General features: G+C 32.1%; 1 protein-coding gene across 1 annotated transcript; it reads left to right on the forward strand.

The window, feature by feature from the left end:
- Positions 1-754: 754 nt before the first annotated feature.
- LOC127727816 (carbonic anhydrase 1-like) lies at positions 755-22,538 on the forward strand. Its single transcript, XM_052234930.1, has 7 exons — positions 755-797; positions 9,166-9,318; positions 16,035-16,198; positions 17,893-17,985; positions 19,133-19,205; positions 21,720-21,868; positions 22,344-22,538. The coding sequence occupies exons 1-7, from the start codon at positions 755-757 to the stop codon at positions 22,464-22,466; spliced, it is 798 nt and encodes a 265-aa protein (XP_052090890.1). The 3' UTR covers positions 22,467-22,538.
- The last annotated feature ends 894 nt before the right edge of the window (positions 22,539-23,432 follow it).

The following is a 23,432-nucleotide window of genomic DNA, read 5'->3' on the forward strand; positions in this document are numbered from 1 at the left end:
AAGCTACTGTTAATTCAAAATTCGTATAACGATGTTGTGCAGTGTCTGGCTACCTACTGTTATTTCTTATTACCGGGTTATTCAAAATTGCATTTCCTGGATACCATCACAATGTATCGTTTCATGTGAAGTAAAAACTGCTTACTATTCTGGATCACCAAACGAATACCCATTGATTTTACTTTAGTTTTTGTTTATAGATTATAGGAATGAAGGGTTTTAAGTGTCATGCCGGTTGATCATGTACATTGTTTTGTACTTTTAATTCACTACAAATGAAAGCCTGTTGATGTACACAAAATTGCATTTTAAAACTGCTTAAATTGGTTTGAATTTAAATAAAGTTTGGTAAATCTTCTATATTTGAATTTGGTATTGTCTCTACATAGGTTAGTTACCTACAAAGTCATTGCAGTAAATATAAATGCATATGACAACACAACAAGTCTTTTTAGCGGATATTAACTGTGTACAACATGATTTCATTGTTTTTACATCGTCTTAATAACATCATTTGTATGATGTGTTTTATGCTTGGCGTGACATAACATATGTCAAATTTAAATATAGTACGATAAAGTGTTAAATAACAGTCAATCAATGTTGAAAGATCATAGTAAAGTGTTCAGTCGTCGCTCGGGTCTGTATCAATATGGTGTGTGGTGGATTACCGGCTGTGCTTCTATTATTTTTGCAGCGGTTTGTGTTAATCCATGGCAGCACATTGATACGCGAAGATACCCCGGGTTCCGAAATGTCAGTGATGGAATTCGGATATGATCCTCATTCAATTAAAGGTAATTTAGATTGAGATTTTTTTGCTCCGTGTTGAAGGCCTCACTGTGACTTTGAGATGAAGAACAGCAATAAAAGCGCTGTTCCTTTGCTTTTTGTGTTTTTTTGCTGTGCATGTACTGATTTTGTGTCATCGATGGATATCCCATATCCTTTGTTTTTCTATTATATACATGTACAAATAACTACGTGTACCTATATTAAAATCAAAAGGCAATAACATATCGTTTTAATATTTAAATCAATTTCTGAATTTTTAAAGATTCTGATATTTAAATGGTTATGATTAGTTGTAACTTGAATGTGCAATATAGTCCATTTTCATATTACCGACTTTGATTTTTAATATTTTATTATTTCTGTAAGAGTTATTTTCCCTAAGGTTCGACATCGTTATCCTTGAGCTATGTTTTGATAGGCTGAAAAATAAACATGAACTCTTGTTTTCATTAAGCTACTGTTTTAATACATGAAATAAGGGAATCTTTCAAAAGGTCTCGTTTTACACTGAAAACGCTGAACGACTGTAGCTAGCGTTATGTTTGACTCGATGAAGGTTATTTCATTCACGTGTGTTTCAAGTTCAAACCTTATAAACCATGGTTATGTTTTCTGTACACGACAAAATCATCGGACAAAAGTACCCCCCCCCCCCCCCTCCCCTTTTCCAAATTTACTGATTTTAAGCTTACTTTTACTTATCTCAGTTGTTCTCACATAACAGAGTACAGAATATCGTATCCCAGAGTAGGAAATATGTTGAAAATTAAATACTCCGGATTCAAACGTCGTTGATATGAAAAATGTCCATTGTACTTAACGACAAGGAGACTAGATTCGATTAGGCCCAAATAGGGCCCAATATTTCTAGATAACATTCCAATTTAAGATTTATTGACCATTATCATGATAAATCATAGCTTAAACAATGACAAGATTGGAAATAGGTCTGCTTGTTGAAAATCCACAAATCAGCGTTCATTTTTATGACGTCACAAATATCACAACCTTTGATTTTTACTAAAGTGTAATAAAAAAAGTTAAATTTCCCTAGGTTTTTAGGACCTGAAACATACAGCGCAAAAGTCGACAAAAAAAAATCGACATTGTGTTTGTTATATTAAATTACGTATCTGACTTGAATTTTTAAATGTGTCGAACCCTGTGCTCTTTGTTTTCTGGACCGAAATGTGGTTTAAACCCAGACGATTTTGTTAACTTTCACAAAAATCTCTAATATTGGTCTATCCGGTATGTAAATGTCAACACTTTATAAGAAAAGCTCGACAACAGTAATTATATTTCAAATTCTTTCATGTCTAATAATAAACTTGTAACATTTTTATTATGATAAATTGATTTAATATTCGGGTCCAAAATGGCCCTTACCGAACATTCTCATTTAGAATTTTCCGTTATTACTTCCGTCACATACGTGTGAATGTGAATGTGCCTTCAAGGTCCCAGTTATTCTACGATACTTAATAACAATATATCGACATTAATTTGATACTACTTGCGAAATTTCCTGAAAGTGGTGTGTAACACGATGCGTTTTTTTTTTTAAATTCGAGACAACCAAAACTGACGAGCGAAAACAATAACACCAAATCCAGCAAAAAAAAAAAACAAAAAAAAAAAACACTTTTACATTGAGAGGATAACTTAAAAAATTTTATTTTTGAAATTATAAATCCCCCACCTTAGCAGCAATATACCAACTTCACCTTCAGATGAAATATACATTTACCAACTTATTCGGTATTCAGCTGCTACTCAAACTTTATAAAACGTCACCAGTGTCTGAGCAGAAAGTTGATAAACCAGGGTTATGTCAAAGAACGTCTAGTCCTTTTTCTAAAAAAGTTCATCGAAAGATACCAAGACGTTGTTGATAAATATTCCGTATCAACTTCACAAATTATAAATGATGGTCTTGAAGTGTATATTCTAGATACTGATGTTGTTCGTCACATTAATTACGTGTTAGTGTGTTCTTTTTATTTGTCTTTGTATATGTTTAACATTTACTGTTTAGTCCATTTTTGGTAATATACTTTTGTCGTGGCTCGGTAGTTATACATCCCGCCATTGTGTTATTGTGCTACGGTCACTTTTGTATTCTTGTCTTTCATGTTTGCTTATGTACTTATAGTGTCTATTTGCCATTTTGTTTTTCTTTGTATAGTATTTGTTTTTATAGTGTTTAGGATAATAACACAATGTTGATTGCTGTACCCCAATTTTTGTCATTTTTTGTTATTTTACTTTTTATTTTACAAATTTTACGAAATTTAAATCAACAGTATGTTGTTATTTACAGTTACCTGTGAAAAAAGAAAATTTACTCACCTTAAATTTTAGATGCAGAAAATTCTCAAGTAATTCATATTTTTCGAAATTAAGTATGACATTCGCTGTTGCGTAATTTCTGATAACTTACACGAATGATATCGGATGGGGTTCAGACTACACGTCTTGGACCAATATAATGGATACCATTCATTTTAGAAGTCAAATACGAAGCCTCAATATATAAAGGGACAAAATAGTACAATGTTAATTTTGTCAAAGAGAATTGCAACCTTAGTTTCTTCTTCTTTCGGATAAAGAACAGGAGTCGTAGCCGACTGTTTAAAATTCTATTGTGCTACTCATGTCAGGCGCACACAAATGTAGTCCCCTAGTCTATCTACATCTAAAAATTCTGTTACTTATACAATTAAAACTATATACATGGGGTCCCTGTCAAGTAACTGGTTGGTCTAACTCCGAGGTTAGCCATAAACTCCTCTATGGTGGCTGCAGCAACTGTGTTGGCTTGTAGGAGATTCCAGTCTCGGACTGTTCTTAGGAGTTTCTGTATGCCTCGTTGTTTGATCTTTCTTAGATGAAAAGATGTTGGTCTCTTGTTCTGCTGTCATTTTGCTTTAGGTATATGTTACTATTGATTGCTATAAGCTGGTGTTGGATTTTGTATAGCATACCCAGTCTACTATTGACTCTTGTCTGTTCTAAACTTTGCCAACCTAATGTTATTAACATGTTGGTCACGCATCCAGGTGTTCTGTCCTTATAGGTGCAGGTGACAAAGCGTGCTGCTCTTCTTTGCACATTTTAAGGTAATTGATTTTGCTTTGGCTTGTCGGGTCCCTCACGGTGGCTGTATATTCAATAGTAGGTCTCACTATTGTTGTGTAGCTTGTCTCTTTAAAGGTTTTGGTACAGTCTTCTAATAAAACCAAGTGTTCTGTTTCCTTTGGTAGCTATGGTGTCGATGTATATGTCCCAGAAAAGATTACTGGCTATTGTGGCTCCCAGGTACTTACTCGAGTCAACTATTTCCAATGTACGGCTATGAAACAGGTAGTTCGGGGGTATTACTGACTTGGTCTTACTATGTGGTATTCTTATAACTGTGCATTTACTTGGATTAAAATTCATTTGCCATCTACTTTCACATTCCTCATGTGCGCTTAGATCTATCTGCAGTAATTGATTATTTTATACTTCATTAATTGCAAGCAACAAGCTGATATCGTATCTCTGAGTTTTGATAGTCTCTGGCTTACCGTTTATGTAGGCTAGGAACAAGAGGGGCCTTGCACGGATCCCTGTGGTACTCCTGACAAGACTTGAGTTGTATTGATTTGCTCCTTCTAACACTGCTTGCTGATTTTTGTTGATCCATCTTACGGTGTTGTGGTTCACTCCATAGCATGTTAGCTTGTGCAGTAGTGTGGCATGTGGGACCTTGTAGGATTATATCGACTTGTGATCCTTTAGCAAGACGTATTACTAATTTTTGGACTCTTTTAAGTTTCAGTGGATCGTAGCCTTCATAATTAAAACCAAGTAATTTAAATAATAACAGTTACAAAGTACTAGCTTTAAAACGTGAATATAAAAATGTGTCGTATTGAATTTTCTGCTGTGTCTGATGATTTTTCGCTCCTTGTACTGCTCCCTTGACCACAACCTATTAGGTGACAGGTGTTCTAAATAAAATCTAAATATGAGTGTTAAAAACATAACATTCTGTTATCGAAGTAAATTACCTAATCATAAATATTCAAGTTGAATGTCATGTTTTCTTTCATCTTTATTAAAAATAAATATTCAAAAATATTGTAATTTACAAAGGAGAAATTATAGAAATAAAACCAAAAAAATTGAATTTCAAAATCCGTTTACTCAAATTGTGAATTTTTTTTACAATTTTCACTTTTTGTTTGGTCTGTTAATTTTATATTTCTTTTTAATACAAATGCATTTGACAAAGGCTTCTAATTAACAAGATCGTTTAGCAAAGAATCATAATGCAATCATTTAAAACATGTTTTGTGTAAAAATCTGTTTAACACTGATTCCGTCGATGTATGTCATTTCTTTTTTTTAAAGTTAATTTCATGATATTAAGGGATGTTTCTTTCAAATCATATAAGGTTAATACTTATGCAAAATGGTTAAGAACCTTTTTTATTTTGTTTGTTCTACGCTACGAAATTGATTGCAGTGTTCTGCTGCTGCTCATTATATCTTGCCTGTACTACTTGATTGGTTGATAATTCAAATTAGGAAAATGGAGAAAATGTCGGCATGGCATCAAACACTTTCGTCCTCTGTCAAAGAGTGACAAAGTCAACAGTAGTGTCATGCTTGGACTTAAACATGTGCTCAGTAATGTAGTAAAAACCATTTAGTCATTTTATGGATCAAATGCCTTTGATATACTTATTCGATATCTTAAATGAATCCGAAGGTCATCTAGGGCAGTATATATTAGTTGTGTGAATCATAATATCTATTTTTTTATAGTAAGAAGTCGTCATTTTTTGCTCCTATTATCGTTGAAACATACATATATTGATTACTAAATAGCTTTTACATGTGTTCTTTAAACTACAGATGTTTTAATGTTCAATACCAAAGTGACAATACAACTTTGTATTTGAAGTTTCTTTAAATTATAGTAGTTAAATCGTATGTTATTACACGGAACAACGCCCTTAATTTAACCTAATTTTTCGTTTAAATTGAAAATTGAAAAGACTTAAAGATGGGTTAATAGCTTTTTTAATATTCTATAATAGCCATTCATTTTCTTTTTTAATACAATGGACAAACAAATATTCATATAGAAAAAAAGCAGATTTAATCGGATTCCCTTGTCAAATGGCTTCGGTTAAAGCTAAACATGGTTATCTGCAATAATTCAGTTTGTTTAAGTGTATTTTTAGTTGGTTTCAGATTAACATCTTTTTATTATAATTATTAGTCAAAATCAACAAAAGTTCAAACAAAAACTTCTAAAAAAATGCGGAGGTTTTTATAGCGTTCGTTTAATTAATAACAAAAGTGAACAATACTTATTAAGTCAGGAATATGGCAGTTGTTATCAAATAGTTCGTTTCTATGTATGTTGCCATTTGTTTTTGTTGCAATTCAGTGTTTCTGTTGTTCCTTTGTTTTCCTCTTATATTTGATGTGTTTCCTTCGGTTTTAGTTTGTAACCCGGATTTGTTTTCTCTCAATCGATTTATGACTTTTGAACAGCGGTATACTACTGTTGCTTTTATTTATCAACGACTGGTAATGTTCAGGTTGTATTTATATAAAAACAAAAGTCAATGTATATTAAAGTAGGTTTATATGGTCTTTTATACTTATTACATTTATTGAATCATGAGTTAAACAGCATTCTGTTTTTTGCATTTGTTTTTTTTTTATATATGTGTGTGTTGTTTTTTTTTTAATTATTATTATTATTATTATTATTATTATTTAATAGTAGTAGTAGTAGTAGAAGTAACTTTTATTCTGATTAAATTCATAAAGCATCCCCAAGATTAATTGTATGAAATATGATCACTTTTACTAAATGTTTTGGTCTAACTGTTAGGAGTCTTTGGTATCCCTATGGTTAATAAGGACGAACTTGTTATGTTACATTTTCGTTGTATTTTATTCAAATTTGTATGGATATTGTTTGTATTATAGTAAACAAACAATACATATTATCTGTTTGCCAAAAAAGCATCCCGTATTAAAATTATAAGAAGAAGAAGAGATTGTTTTTTTTTCGTACACTTGATATTCGTTTATTGAGATTTGTCGCCCTTTTACATATTTAGGTGAAAGTAACACCTCTTGAAAAAATGTATTGAAAGTAAAAGCGGATAATATGGCAGTTGTGCAATAATAGACGATGGTGACAGAGAAGTGAGAGGCTATATGATCTAATCTGAAATTTTGAGGACAAAGAAATCTTCCAACAAAAAAATCAAGTACAGCAATGTGATCGACTGCCATGTTGCTACATGTTTATTAGCATCACGTACTAAGAATTCCCACAACTCATCTATAAAGTAAAATTAACTTGAAAATATCAACATCAAATAATTTGAGACATGACTAAAGAGTGAGGCCTCCTTTTCGTTCCCTCTGTCCCTCTCTTGTGTAAAATGATATATTTAGACGTATAAACAACTGCATTTTAATAGAGAAACGATATGTTAATAGTGGATAGAGACAGAAAGTGAATTGTTTATTCTAAAAACTTCTTCAAAAACAAGCATTATCAGTAAAAAAATCATTTTTATATTTGTTTAAATTCCTTTCAATGAAGCATCGCTTGAAAAGGTAGATATGTTTGAAACAGAAATGCCATGTATGCTTATGTTCATTGATCTCCTGTAAGTTTTTCTTTATCAAAACGATAATCAAAGAAATTGTGCCTCGTATTTCGCATGAAACTGAAATGCATGATTTCGGTGCCTGTTCATAGTTAAATATCATCCATATAGTGTATGACCTCTAGGTGTGTACAAATCATTACTGATAAAAACCAATATATATATAAATACAAATACAGGTATTTAAATTAAGTCATTTTCCATCATACCCATATAGTTGTTTTCGTGCAGAAATTTAGATTTGTCTTTAATCAGTGATTTCTTTATCCTTTTTTGAAAGTATGAATGATACAAATATTTTGAAAAAATAGCAAGAAACTGCAGATATATCTGTATTTAAAGGTAAACATTTCATTCAAATCGGACAAGAAATGTATAAGGAGATTTTTTATGCCCCACCTAGGGGCATTATGTTTTTGGGTCTGTGCGTGCGTCCGTCCGTCCGTCCGTCTGTCCGCTTCAGGTTAAAGTTTTTGGTCAAGGTAGTTTTTGATGAAGTTGAAGTCCAATCAACTTGAAACTTAGTACACATGTTCCCTATGATATGATCTTTCCAATTTAGAGTTTTGATCCCAATTTCACGGTCCACTGAACATAGAAAATGATAGTGCGAGTGGGGCATCCGTGTACTATGGACATATTCTTGATTTTCAATGTGTTTTTATATGAAATTTATAGCGGATTTTTTAAGTGATGAAACTCTTTTGATTTCTATCTTTATCTTGGTGAACGTATGTCATTGAGTAACTATCTCTTTGATGTCTACCTCATATTCTATTGTTTCCTGTGCAAAGGAGAGACTAAAATCAATGAATCATAATAAGATTGACCATTTCGGATCCTTTCTGAGGGCGCTGGGATTTATTTACTACATGCAATTGGATGCATCAGTATGCCAGATAGCGTTATGTTATCTATTATTTAAATCGGCCGAATCAGGAATCAAGGCAGTACGTATTGACAGTATATTAGCGAAAAAACATACATACATCTCTTCGCTATTCGCATTAGAGGCGAGAGTCGGGCAACAATGAAAAATAAGTTTTTAAAGTGGATGATTTTTACACATGTGATTGATTTCAAACAATTTCGTTACATACTTGTAACCTGACACATTTTGAAATAATACTACTATTTCCTCAACAACAATGACTGTAAAAACTTCATACTTTATCATCGAACGTGTGTTTTATTAGAGGAATCACGTCGTTCTCTAATATTTAATAATTGTTGAAATGTCAATGACCACGGTTATGATAAATGACTTCTTCTTGTTAACAACTCTAGAGTATTAAACTGTTTTATGTTGTGTGTCAAGTTGATGAATAGGATATTTTACTGGTGGAAATTTCAACCTTTTCTGAGAGGGTCAAACATCAAACGCCCGCTCTTTGCTACAGCAAGGGTCAAATAAGCTTAAACTTGTTTTCGTCATTCGTCAAATAGCATTTTTCAGCTGCCGTTAGCGTCAAAATAAAGTAAAACAAGTGTCGTAAATGTTATGAATCGCAAAATTTTGTCGTTACTCGTCATATGGGGTATCTCATTTCAAGCATCATTTATGCCGATTCCTTTAATTTTAAAACGGATAAATCATTTGACATTATTTGAACAAAAATTGTATATTTGCTTACTGAATCAAACTATAGAATTATAATTTTCATTATATTTTCAGGTCCAGGGTATTGGAACATGAAATGGCCTTCTTGCGGATTTTCAAGACAATCTCCAATCGATATAAATACAACGTATGTTACCTATGGGAGACCTTATGAAATCCGTTATAATCAGGAAAACCAAGACCTTCCTGGAAACCTCATTAATAACGGTAAGTATTATCAGTATGTTTCCTAAGGAAGACCTTGTGCAATCCGTCATAATTAGTAAATTCAAAATTTCCATGGAATCTCATTGATAATGGTACGTAATATCAGTATATTACTTGTTGAGGCATTGTGTAATCCGTTAACATAAGAAAAACTTATTTATTATTTATTATGATACGTAATATCAGTATGTAACCTTATGTTATCCGTTATAATCAGGAAAACCAAGGTCTTTCTTGCAATCTCATTAATAAAAGAACGTTATATTAGACTGTGATATATGGAAGACCTTGTGAAATCCGTTATAATAAGAAAAATAAAGATCCTACTGAAAATCTCATCAATAATGGCATGTTATATTATTATGTTTACTATTGAAACCTTATGTAATCCGTTATAATCAGGAAAACCAAGATCTTTCTAAAGATCTGCTGGTACGTAATATCACATGTGAACCATATTATCATTTGCAATACTTTTATCCAATAAGACAGACCTTATGAAATCCATCATAATCAGTAAAGGAAAGATCTTCCTGGAGATCTCATTAATAGTGCTATTTAATATCAGTATGCTACCTTTGGAGACATTGTGTTATCCGTTATAATCAGGACAACCACGATCTTCCTGGAGATCTCAATAATGATGGTACGTAATATCAGTATGCTACCTTTGGAGACATTATGTAATCCGTTATGATCAGGACAACCACGATCTTCCTTGAGATCGTATTAATAATGGTACGTAATATCAGTATGCTACCTTTGGAGACATTATGTAATCCTTTATAATCAGGACAACCACGATCTTCCTTGAGATCTCATTAATAATGGTACGTAATATCAGTATGCTACCTTTGGAGACATTGTGTTATCCGTTATAATCAGGACAACCACGATCTTCCTGGAGATCTCATTAATGATGGTACGTAATATCAGTATGCTACCTTTGGAGACATTATGTAATCCGTTATAATCAGGACAACCACAATCTCCCTTGAGATCTCATTAATAATGGTACGTAATATCAGTATGCTACCTTTGGAGACATTATGTAATCCTTTATAATCAGGACAACCACGATCTTCCTTGAGATCTCATTAATAATGGTACGTAATATCAGTATGCTACCTTTGGAGACATTATTTAATCCTTTATAATCAGGACAACCACGATCTTCCTTGAGATCTCATTAATAATGGTACGTAATATCAGTATGCTACCTTTGGAGACATTGTGTTATCCGTTATAATCAGGACAACCACGATCTTCCTTGAGATCTCATTAATAATGGTACGTAATATCAGTATGCTACCTTTGGAGACATTATGTAATCCGTTACAATCAGGACAACCACAATCTCCCTTGAGATCTCATTAATAATGGTACGTAATATCAGTATATTACTTATGGGACCCCTTTATGTAATTTGTTTTAATCATTAAACCAATATCTTCTTGGAGATCTTTTGGTATGTAATATCACATGTGAACCATATTACTATTTGCAATACTCTTACCATGGGCAGACCTAACGCATTTCAAAAGGGAATGTAAAAAGGATGAAGTGGTTATGATTCAGGAATGGGTCGGGGATCCAGTTTATACTGTTTATAAGTGACACTGATAAGTCAGTTGTAGACGTAACGCGCATCTGTTGTATAAAGACATAAGCCTGTTTTGTTTTTAGTTTTTACTACCAGTGGGTAAATGCCACTACTGGGGGACGTTTCGTTCCGGAGGTTATCACCAGTCCAGTAGTAAGCACTTAAGTGTTGACATGAAATATCATCGATATTTTTATTTTATGAAAATGTACTCTGTATAAAATGTTGAATCATTCAAAAAACAAAGGTTTGTTCTACCCCAGGTATAGATTACCGAAGCCTTGTGTTACAAAACGGTTTGGAATGTCTGGTTTATTATACTCTTCAACGTTGTATTTGATTTGGCCTTCCAACTGTTTTGATTTGCGCGTCACTGATCAGTCTTATGTAGACGAAATGTGCATACAAAATTATAAGCCTGCTATCTTTGATGAGTTCTTACTACAATTGTAAGTTCCCTACATAAATCTTTAAACCGATTCCCTTAAATTTTGTGAAAAATTTATATATCATATATCATTTATAATTGCCTGAGGAATCTAATGATTTTTCTCTGAGGATTCGAAACTACTGGCAACTTTTTATAGAGATAAAAAAAAACATGACGTATTCATATTTATCATTTCATGGTTCCGGTGGTGAATATTTCAAATGTACTCGCTGTCGTCCTACAGTTTTATCAAATTCACGACACACTATACAATATAATTCTATCAAAATTCAACAAAATTTAAAAATCCTAATGATTATTTACTACCGGAAAAAATTGCTATGCGAAAAGTGTTCTACCAACAATTGTAAAGTCTGAGCATATACCACATCACAGGAAACAAGGAGAATAACAGACTAAACTCTCCTGATTGTTTCTTTAACTTTTTTGTTTCTATTGTGGTAGCAGTTTTTTTATTAAAGAAATAAACTCATCATAGATACCAGGATTTAAAAGAGAGTCAGTAAAACATTCGCATTTCTTATCAAACGTATTTAGAAAGAATTATTGTTTTCAAATTCTTGAATCAAAACAATTTGCTTTATGAACAAGTAAAATATAGTTTCGACACAATCATTCAATAAATCTTCAAGACGTTTTGCAAATCAAGATTAAATATAAAAGTGGCTAGAGGTTTTAGATAAAATACGTGTTTTTGATGGTCCTGTTAATTCTGTTGACAGTTATGATTTTTCTACTTTCTACACTATACTTCCACACAATCTTATCAAGAAAAAGTTTTCATATTTAACTAGATGGTCTTTTGAAAAGTCTCATTGCAAATTTATTTGCTGTAACTCGTTTAAATATAAAAAAGAAGATGTGGTATGATTGCCAATGAGACAACTCTCCACAAGAGACCAAATGACACAGAAATTAACAACTATAGGTCACCGTACGGCCTTCAACAATGAGCAAAGCCCATACCGCACAGTCAGCTATAAAAGGCCCCGAAATGACAATGTAAAACAATTCAAACGAGAAAACTAACGGCCTAATTTATGTACAAAAAATGAACGAAAAACAAATATGTAACACATAAACAAACGACAACCACTGAATTACAGGCTCCTGACTTGGGACAGGCACATACATACAGAATGTATGTAAAAGCCTTTTTCTGTAACGAAAAAGGAAAGTATGCTAGATACACTTACTGGAAATGTGAAGATATGATTGAAGCTTTAAATTTTCTCCTGGATAACATATATGTACGTTTCGGCGATAAAATGTATCGACAGGTAGTAGGTTATCCTATGGGCACTAACTGCGCGCCTTTAATAGCAGATTTATTCCTGTATTGCTATGAATCTCAGTTTATGACCAAACTCAGTAAAGACACGTCATTGTTACATTTGGTTGATACATTCAAAAATACCTACCGTTATCTTGATGATATTTTTTCGTTAAATAATCCTACCGATATACTACCGATATTTACCCAAAGGAACTTACTTTAAATAAATCGAACATAAACAGCAGTAGTTGTTCTTTTCTAGATTTAGACGTTTTTAAAGGGAAACTCCATACTAAAATTTACGACAAAAGAGACGATTTTTCATTCCCTATTGTTAATTTTCCCTTTTCAGACGGCGCTGTTCCTTTGGCTCCATCATTCGGTGTTTATATATCCCAACTCGATCGTTATTCCCATTTGTAGTGATGTCATAGATTTTAACGAACGTAATCAATGCATCACTGGTAAATTATTAAGTCAGGGATTTCGTTACCATAAATTGCTTAAAACTTTTACAAAACTCATTCATAGATACAAAGATTTGATTAGTAAATTTGGCTGTACCTGTAGAAAACTTATTAAAAACGGTATTTCACATCCTAAATTTTACGGTAATTTTGTACTAAAAGCGCGGAAATCACTATGTGATCCGTGTAAACTCATCGAACCTTAAAACATACTTATTAGTAAAGGTTATCTTACTAATGTTGTAATTAGATCTTTGAATTTAGTTTGCATTGGCACAAATATCGATTTTGTCATCAGCAATTTAAAATATAACAAAATTTGTATTCTTTTCAAACGGTTTTTTGGGATGTATAAATACACATCCACGTTCATTTTCTATATAGAGATTACTCTATCTATATATAACATTATACATATTTATTAACAGGTTAACTCCTAACTATCCTACTGCCTGTCGATACTTTTATTTTGGCATTGCACAAGTCATGTCTTCTTTGACTGTCCATGACGTTAAAACACTAAATCCCTAGGATGTGTTTTAGTTGATTTTAGTCTCTGATGCATGATTTTTTATAAGGAACAACAAAATTATTTATTTTGTAAAAATTATTTCCGTACTCCATGTATACCTTACAACAAAATTATTTTTTATTTACCCGTGTACGTTATTTTATTTGGAGGCATTTTGTCCAAGGTTATGGTTGTCTTTTGGATATTGTTTCAATCTAAACCCCTTGTTTTATTATTTTTGTATTTACATTGTGTCATAGATCAAATTTATTCGTTCAGTGTATGTTCACTTGTTTTTGTTGATATGTCTTTTGATTGAGTTAAGCCATTTCAATTGAAATTTATAGTGTGTCTTTCTATGTTGCGATGTTACACTATTGTTTCAGGTAGGGTGAAGGTTTGCGCTTATTAATATGTTTAATCCCGCTGCATTTCTTTGCAGCTGTCCTAAGTCAGGAACCTGATGTTCAGTGGTTGTCGTTTGTTGATGTGGTTCATAAGTGTTTCTCGTTTTTTATATAGATTAGACCGTTGGTTTTCCTGTTTGAATGGTTTTACCCTAGTCATTTTAGGGCCCTTTATAGCTTGCTGTTCGGTGTGAGCCAAGGCTCCGTGCTGAAGGCCGTACTTTGACATATAATGGTTTACTTTTACAAATTGTGACTTGGATTGAGAATTGTCTCATTGGCACTCATACCACATCTTCTTATATCTATATATTCACTTATAAAAAAGAAACCTTCTTAAACGAATTAGATTTAAAGTACACGAAATATGATGTTCCCGTTTGTCGCTGTTTGTATGTGTGTGTGTGTGGTTTTTGTTTTTGTTTGTTATAAATAAAAATAAAATTTTCAAATTTACCTCGGAAATAAATCGCCACCTATAGCTAACCTTGTGCACTTTTGTTTCCTCCAAAAATAAATTAGGCCGATTTAAATTTATACGCCTTTACTAATGAAAAGATGAAAATTTACAGCATTTGTTTATTTTTATCAAAAACGTGTTGTTGTTGCGTTTCGTTTTGTGTTATTTTTGTTTTATGCTAGTTTTGTTTTTGATTTGATTTGTTTTGTTTTGTATTTATTTACTTTGCTATTTAACTGAAGCGGGAGTCCACCTTTATACCCACCTTATCCGACACAGTGGTTTTATTAAGCAGATATACTATCAAATTGCAGACCTTTTACTAGGAACGTGAAAATATTTTGCTTGCAAATAAATCAATTATCTAAGCTTATTGACTTGGAACAGTCTTTTGGTCAAAACCGCAAATATTTCCATATCTAATGATGATTGCGCCTTTTAAAAAGAGAGGCGAAAGATTCCAAAGGGTCATTCAAACTCATAAGTCGAAAATAAACTGATAACGCCATGGCTAAAACAGAAAAGGACTAACAGACAAACAACAGTACACATAACACAACATAGAAAACTAAAGACTGAGCAACACAAACCCCACCAAAAACTGTTTTCAGAATGTTTTCACTTTAGCGTCCAAAATTCCAAAAATGTAACGGACGTGTTAGAAAACACAATTTCAAAATATATTAAAATACAATTTTATGCAGAGATCGTAAGGCATGTGATTAATTATGAGTAGTATAAATTAAAATAACAAAAAATACCGAACTCCAAGGAAAATTCAAAACGGAAAGTCCCTTATCAAATGGCAAAATCAAAAGCTCAAATACATCAAACGAATGGGAAATAACTGTTATATTCCTGACTTTGTACAGGCATTTCGTTATGTAGAAAATGGTGGATTGAACCTGGTTTTATAACTAGCTAAACCTACCACTTGTATGATAGTCGTATAAAATTCCATTATATTGACAACAATGTGTGAACAAAACAAACAGACATGATAGGTAAAAATGTCAAAAATAGGGGTGCAGCAGTCAACATGTATGTACTAGTAGTATTATTCATTATAACTGGTGACTTGTCAAAACAGCTATCTTGCAAAAGACTAAATTAAGTACGGGGTGAACATTTTGTTTTGAGAATTAATAAATGTTACAAAAATCAATTGGGTTTTTGTGTTACAGTTGTTGAAAAACAAAAGATGGGCTTATTTTTTACATTCTTTTTACTGATCGGTGAGATAGCGAAATTCTACTGTCGACCGAAGCTACATCCCGTATTCCAGTTCGATTCATGATTTTCAATTTCAGCATCATCTAATTTATTATCCATATAATAATCTAACAGTTTTCACAAATTTCGGCGTTCGCTAGAAATATACAGTTTAAAAGCTTATTTAGTTACAGCTTTTTTTTTAATTGGTTGCTTATTTGTTATTAACTATGATCATAATGTTTAATTGTATTCTGCCTAGTATTGGATTTTCAAATGTATTCCAATAGAACTTTTTTGCTTGATTGCGTGGCTTATGTTTCTTACAGGTCATACAACAGCATTTTACTTTGAGGAGAAAGCGAGATACTTATATGGAGTACCTGGATCACCGAAAGACAAATTCCTCCTGAACGAACTACACTTCCACTTTGGAAATGACAGAATACACGGTTCTGAACACTCCATAAATGGACAATTTTTCCCTATTGAGGTATGCACGGAGTTATATACAACGTTATAGTCAGAAATTAGGTGTTACCTTTACATTCTAAAACAATTATGAGTCAGATGTTACTTTCAATCACTAGTGTTTGCATAGTTAATTCAAATATATCTATGAATATAATTTTTTGTTAATGACATATGAATGTCAATACCCATTACCAAACACCATATAAGTTTAATCAGATAGAAATATAGGCTAGAGGTCACCAAACTCAACAATGGGCAAGCAATCGAGCTTTATGTCAAGATCTAATTTTCCCGGAGTTTAAAAGGTTTGAAGGACAACCGCAGGCTTGAGGTCACTATACGATTGTCAACGATGGACAAACGTCCGTGCTGTATGTCCGGATCTTATTCTCCTGGCATTAAGAAGTGTTACAGGACAACCACATGCTAGAGATAAGCATACGGTTGTCAACGATGTACAAACGTCCGTGCTTTATGTCAATATAATTCTCCCCGAGTTGAAAAGAGTTGTAGAACAACCACAAATATATCACACCACAACGAAAGAAGTAGGGCTAATGTGAAAATAACGAGAATTGGTATGATTGCCAATGAGACAACTCCATCAAAATGTAAATGAAGTGGATGTAAGCAATTAGAATAACTCATACAGTGAAGTCGGCTATAAAAGGCCCCGACATGAAAAATATGAAACAATTCAATTGAGAATAACTACTGGCCTAATGTATAGCACAACAATTTACGAAAAACAAATATGACAGACATTAACCAACGACAATCACTGAACTACAAGCTCCTGTATAAGTTCCTTTATAGCTTTTTCACAGAAGAATTTTTAGTATCGTTTTTTACTTAATTCAATTCACTTTACCACAGGTTGGTGTATTTACAACTTAATAACAATTTACTGAACTCTACATAAATAAATACAAAAAGATGTCGAATATAACAATTGTGTTAGAATTTTCCATACTGAAATATTCATCTCCATAACAAATATGATAAGCATTCCGAACCAAATCAAAATGCATCTATGTACATTAATACTATACCAGACAAAATTAATCATTTGAATGAAACAAATACATAGCAAGTGGCTATAGCACTTTGTTATAGACGAGACAGAGAAACCCCATGAACAGAGATTGACTACAAATGCAGTGCTATCAGTACATCTATGTTATTAATATTTCGATCATTTATTTACAAAATATCTATTTCCAAATAACCTGTTCATAATCCAACTTTTCTATATAGTGTCAGTGTCACAAAATATCAAAACAGAAATGAGTTGAACACTTTTATACAAAGCAACAAAACATTTATAAAAATATATTCGAAAAAAATGACCTGGAATATTTGGAAGCCGGAAAACTATAAAGAGGAGAAAAATTCAAAATATAACTAAGCATACTAGTATTAGATAACCAAACTTTAAAGTCGTATAAAATCCAAAACTAACATGGCATATCAGAGTAACAATACTTTGTACCCAAGAATGTATAAAGGATACAAATTCCAATATTAAGTTGGTACACTAGAATAACCGAACTGAACAGAAATAACAAATTATCACACAAACTCGGTATACTTTAATGCCAGAAATACAAACAGTATACTAACACACTTAAAGGTAAAAACTAATTCCCGATACCATTTTTTTCACACTCGACAAACAGATATATACAGAAAATAATACCATATCTATTGCAGGTGCATATGGTCCACTACAATTCTAAATATAGACAGCCTAGAATAGCTTCCATGATGCCAGATGGGATTATAGCTGTTTCTGTCTTTCTTCGGGTATGTGTATTGATATTTTGAAAGAGTTATAGCATTAAAATGTGATGGATTTAAAGAAAAATAAAAACGTTAAAAATATACATTTTACTAAATCTTACAAATAGGTTTATCTAGATTATTTTATAAGTTATGAATATTTTACACATTTGACAACTTTTTAATCAATTATATAAACCTTTCATAGTACTGTCACCTATTCATTTAATCATACACTTATATATCACTCACTCTCTTTTTTGTTATTGGATATTAAAAACTGGACTGTTATTGTAATTAATGTGTTAGTAATAAACTGACCTTAAATAAGAATATGCTGGTCCTAGACAATTTCTAATACCTAACATATAACAATTTCCAATAAGTACAGATTGGCTACCACTAAAGACAAAAACTTCTAGCCAACTGACAAAAACAAAGAAAAGTTAAACAAAAGATTCCCGCCTAAATTAAATTGACCAATAGAAAACATATTTATCAATAGGTAATGAATGTTCTGCCTGAATAAACTAGCAGACTACAAAATATAATAACTGTAAATAAAGTATATTCTAATAACATAAAACCTTGATTAATGTAAAACATAAAAATATAGCTCTACCACAAAAACACGAACATGCATAAGATATAGCTCTATCACAAAAACACAGATATAGCTCGACCACATAAACACGAGTACATATTATGTGTATAAGCAGAAAACTTTTGATTAAAATTGCATCGGAAATTACAGCAAGATTACTTATACCTGTACCAAGTCAGGAATATGGCAATTGTTATCAAATTGTTCGTTTCTATGTATGTTGGCGTTTGTTTTTGTTGCACTTTAGAGTTCCTGTTCTTCCTTTGTTTTCCTCTTATAGTTGATGTGTTTCCCTCGATTTTAGTTTGTAACCCAGATTTGTTTTCTCTCAATCGATTTATTACTTTAGAACAGCGGTATACTACTGTTGCCTTTATTTATAATATGCGCAGTTGTTAATTTCACAAGTTTTTAATATAAAACAACCTTTTTTGAGTAATGTGTTTATATCTAGTGAAACCATTTTTCCATGTTCAAACACACATCACTTACTTGCAAATGTATGTATAACTTAAACAGAGGGCAATCTTACTGGATATATTAGGTACCTTTTCTTTATTTTTTTAGATACGATCTGGACCTCCAAACCATGTTGATACATTCATAAAGACCAACATACCTCGTGTCAAAGATCCAAAAGGTATGAACTCTGCAAAGACATTTATCACATATCATTTGGTTTATAATTTAGTATGTGTAAATTATTAATTGCTAGTTATTATACTACTTACCCTGACGGCTTTTACCTAATTTTAGATGATGATGGTGATTTGTTGGTTTTCAATACTGTTTATTTAGCTTTAGATCAACGCGATTTCAGTTGTTGGAAATCATTGCTATATTAAATACTATTCCCATGTGGGTCTTTTACCCGATTTACCGAGTAAAGATGTGAATAGTTCATTGATAAACAAAAGTCATCAAATGTTTAACGCAGTCTTCAGCAATAGATAGATATCTACACAATTTGTCGAACACAAAATCGTTCCGAGAAAAAATAAGTTGTAAATAAATAATATCAGATTATTACATGGCATTTTTCATATCAGATGTATTCAATATTAGCTCAAGAGCCGAAGTCTTGAGGGCTGATATTGACCGAGGGCTGATAATACATCTGATATGAAAAATGACATGTTATGATCTTTTTATCATATGCTTCAACAATGGAGAAAAATAACAGTTTAATATATTGATCCTTTTGAGTGGTTCTCAAGTAGAAGTTCAAAAAGTGAAAAGTTTACGGCGCGGACGACGGACGCAAAATGTAATACATCCGATATGAATTCTTCTATCATATGCCTCAACAGAGGTGGAAAACAACAGTATAATATATTTTTATATTCACAATATAAAAAATCAACATAACAAAATGAACACTGTTTGGAAAAGTCAACATTTGTAAAGTAACTTGCTAAATTATGCTGGAAACTTTGAAAAATGCATTTATTGTATCATTTGTTTTGCATTTTACATAATATATTTTCCTGTTTCCTAATATTTGTTTTGACCCCTACTTTGTTATGTTTTTCACTGAAAACGTACCATTGAGATGAATTTTCCGGAATTTACCGAGTAATGCCGGAATGCCATGCGATAACATTACGGAAAGGCATGCGATAGCCGGAAACAGTTGATAAATTTTTCATATCAGTCCGCTAAGCATCATTTCGGAAAATATGGAATTCACGTAAATTTAATGCTATTATCATACTGTAAAAATTATAAGTTATTTACTCTAAGTATATGATAACAATAATTATCAAAGGAAGGCCTTGTTCTAAATTATTCGTCTTGCTAGAATTTTAACCAATATTACATATATTCAAGTTCTATTTTGGAATATCATTTACATTTTTCGAGCTTTATTCGTCATGATTACCTTTTGGTCTTCATTTCAAGTTTTGTAATATAAAAGCTTTGACCTTGCTGAAGTTTTTCTTGATATTTATTTACGTGTTGATTGTTCATTGCTAGTTTTTTTTTTACATTTTATAGCTTGTTTAATTTAAGAGTTGATAAATCTGTGATAGTTTTTTAATGTTTTAAGATCAAAATGTGATGTTTATCAATATTACAGTGTTCGTTTTAGGTTTACGTTGTTAGAGTTTTACCTGTTATCAGGTATGATAGTTCGTTGCTAGTTTTCAATGATGTTTTCCTAACGAGAGTTTAACACGATATTTGTTATTGCGAAGATCATTTGTTTCTTCATTTATTACTGTCAGCCTTGTTGGAAATCTACCCGATTTCAGGGGTTAGTGTTTCTATGTCTTTGTGTATTGTATTAAAAAGTATAACAAAAATACCGAACTCCAAGACAAATTCAAAAAGGGGAAGTTCATGAAAAACTGACAAACCAAACGCTTTCAACCAACGGATCAAGTGAAAAAGAAATGCCATATTGCTGACCTGGTACATGCATTTTCCGAAGAAAATGGTGGATTAAACCTGGTTTTATAGCTAGCTAAACCTTGCACTTGTATGGCAGTTGTTTATAATTCCGTTATATTGACAAAATTGGGTGAGCAACCGAAGATCAAAATCAATTGCCAAAAGTTAACTGAACAGATAGCTTGAGATCTTTAGCTAAAATGTATTTTCAGTTTATCCTGAAACATCGAATTTTGTCCTAAAAAGGATTCAATGACATTTATAACTCTATATGATCAAGATATGATCTTTCAATAATGTTTGCAAATGAGTGTTTATAGCACTTTTCATGTAACTTACTAACTTGCCCGATTTTTGTTTGGGTTCGTGTTGCTAAGTCTTTAGTTTGCTATGTTGTGTTGGTATGCTGTTGTTTGTATTTTATTTTATTTATTTTTTGCCATGGCGTTGTCAGTTTATCTACTTATGAGTTTGAATGTCCCTTTGGGTATATTTCGCCTGTTTTACTGTATATCCGTAGGCTCAAGAAATATAGCTACCTCATTATAGTTTGTTACAAATTTACTGCAAGTAAAAAATGTAGATATGGTCGATAATTCTCGATACAAATTTCTAATTACGTCAGCTATCTATTTCTGTAATGTTGTCGACATTTTGTTCCCTAAGAAACAAATATATGTTTTAAAAAAAGCCCTCCTAATTTTGTCGACTTCGTAATTTTGTAAAAATTTAAACTTGATAGAATGATCTCAATTTGTAGGTAAAGCTGTCAAAGCCGATTTGAATCCATCCTTGCTATTGCCTTTTAAACGTGACTTCTATACGTACCGAGGATCAGTGTCTGTTCCGCCATGCAAGAATAATATACGCTGGATAATCATGAAAGAAACACGTGACATCTCTATCCTTGTAAGTTTTCTTAAAATGATCTCTGGAAAATATATGTATTAACCAATATTCATGTCTATATCTAGTTTTGTTTTGGTGTTTTGTAAGTATAAATAAAAGGATATTTTGTTTATATGTAAATGAGACAGTAAATCCAACCAAAAAATAACCAAAATACTTCTTCTATAAATCAATGCACAGTCTCTGCAACAACTGACAGGTGTAAATGCAAGATGTCAAGCTCTGAACAGTGTCAATAAAGAGAGACTATCAATGATCTGCTATCAGTGAAGTACTCAGCATCAGTATATCTAATCATATTCAGTGTTCAATATCACTTGTTAAACCGTATAATTCTTTCGCTGTGTTGAAACATTTAAAGTATCCCAGTACTTTCATATAGCTAGCAAAAATACAAAGGGATTGAAAAAACAGTTTTTTTCCACATATAAATGCGAACACAAGGAACATTATTACATGTTTTTATCTTTTTAAGGCATACAGAGCTTTTCTGACATTGAAGACGAAGGAAGGAGAAATAATATCAAAATATGGAAACTTCCGTCCAATCCAAGATTCCTCATGTAATAGACTTGTAGAGGCCAATTTTATGTACTAAAACTCTACCTCAATTTGAAACATTGTTAAAGATTGCCGTTTATTAACGCCAGACTTCCTCAAAATCACTGTTTGAAGGACCAAAATATTTATTTATACATATCATATAAAAATATTAATATATTGCAGTTGCTCTAGTTTAACCAGCAGTAGGTGCCCAAGTATTAAAAAGGCATCAGTATTCCTTATTGTTGAATGCGGACATTGGGATTCGTGTATCAAACAACTCCGTCTTCCCAGATCACATGCTTTGCGGGGAAACTAGTGCTATCGTTTTGTATCAGTCCTGAGTTTTGATTCACATATTTCGCATTTCATATAGATAAAATCTTTAGTAAGATGTTATAGATTTATCTTTACAAGGACAGAGTACAAGGATTTGTTTTGTCAATTGGCTGTACATGTAGAAATGTTATTACAAACGGGATATCACATCCTAATTTTTACGATGATAAATCAGAACGGGTATCCCGATCCAAAATCCACGGAATACAGAATATAAAACTAAGACATCTTAAAGCAAATCCATATATAGAATAATGATCTACATCAAAACCAACAGGGAATATTTAAAAACAGAAAAAACAACACCACATAAGAACCCTTTAATGCAAATCCAAATACAGAATATACAACCACAACACCAAAACCCTGATGGAAAATCCAAATACAGAATATACAACCACCATACTAGAACCCTGAAGGCAAATCAAAATACAGAATTTACTTCCCCGAAATTATAAACTTTAACGCAAATCCAAATAAATAATATTCTACCCCCGTATTAGAACAAAACCAAATACAAAATATACTACTTCAAATCAGAACCCTAAAATCCAGTAAAAATGCAGAACACTTTGGTACCACACCAATATCCTTAAAGCAAATCCACATTCAGAATATATAATCACCAAATCAGGACCCTTAAAGCAAATCCTAATATAGATATACATCCACCAAATCAGAA

This window comes from Mytilus californianus, unplaced genomic scaffold (genome assembly GCF_021869535.1).
Source record: "Mytilus californianus isolate M0D057914Y unplaced genomic scaffold, xbMytCali1.0.p SCAF_2, whole genome shotgun sequence".
Taxonomy (NCBI): domain Eukaryota; kingdom Metazoa; phylum Mollusca; class Bivalvia; order Mytilida; family Mytilidae; genus Mytilus; species Mytilus californianus.

Excerpts from the sequence above, each read along its gene's own strand:
- LOC127727816 (XM_052234930.1), top strand. The coding sequence starts at position 755 with ATGTCAGTGATGGAATTCGGATATGATCCTCATTCAATTAAAG. Across the intron at positions 9,319-16,034 it reads TGGAAACCTCATTAATAACG|GTCATACAACAGCATTTTAC; the intron begins GTAAGTATTATC and ends TGTTTCTTACAG. Across the intron at positions 19,206-21,719 it reads TCGTGTCAAAGATCCAAAAG|GTAAAGCTGTCAAAGCCGAT; the intron begins GTATGAACTCTG and ends CTCAATTTGTAG.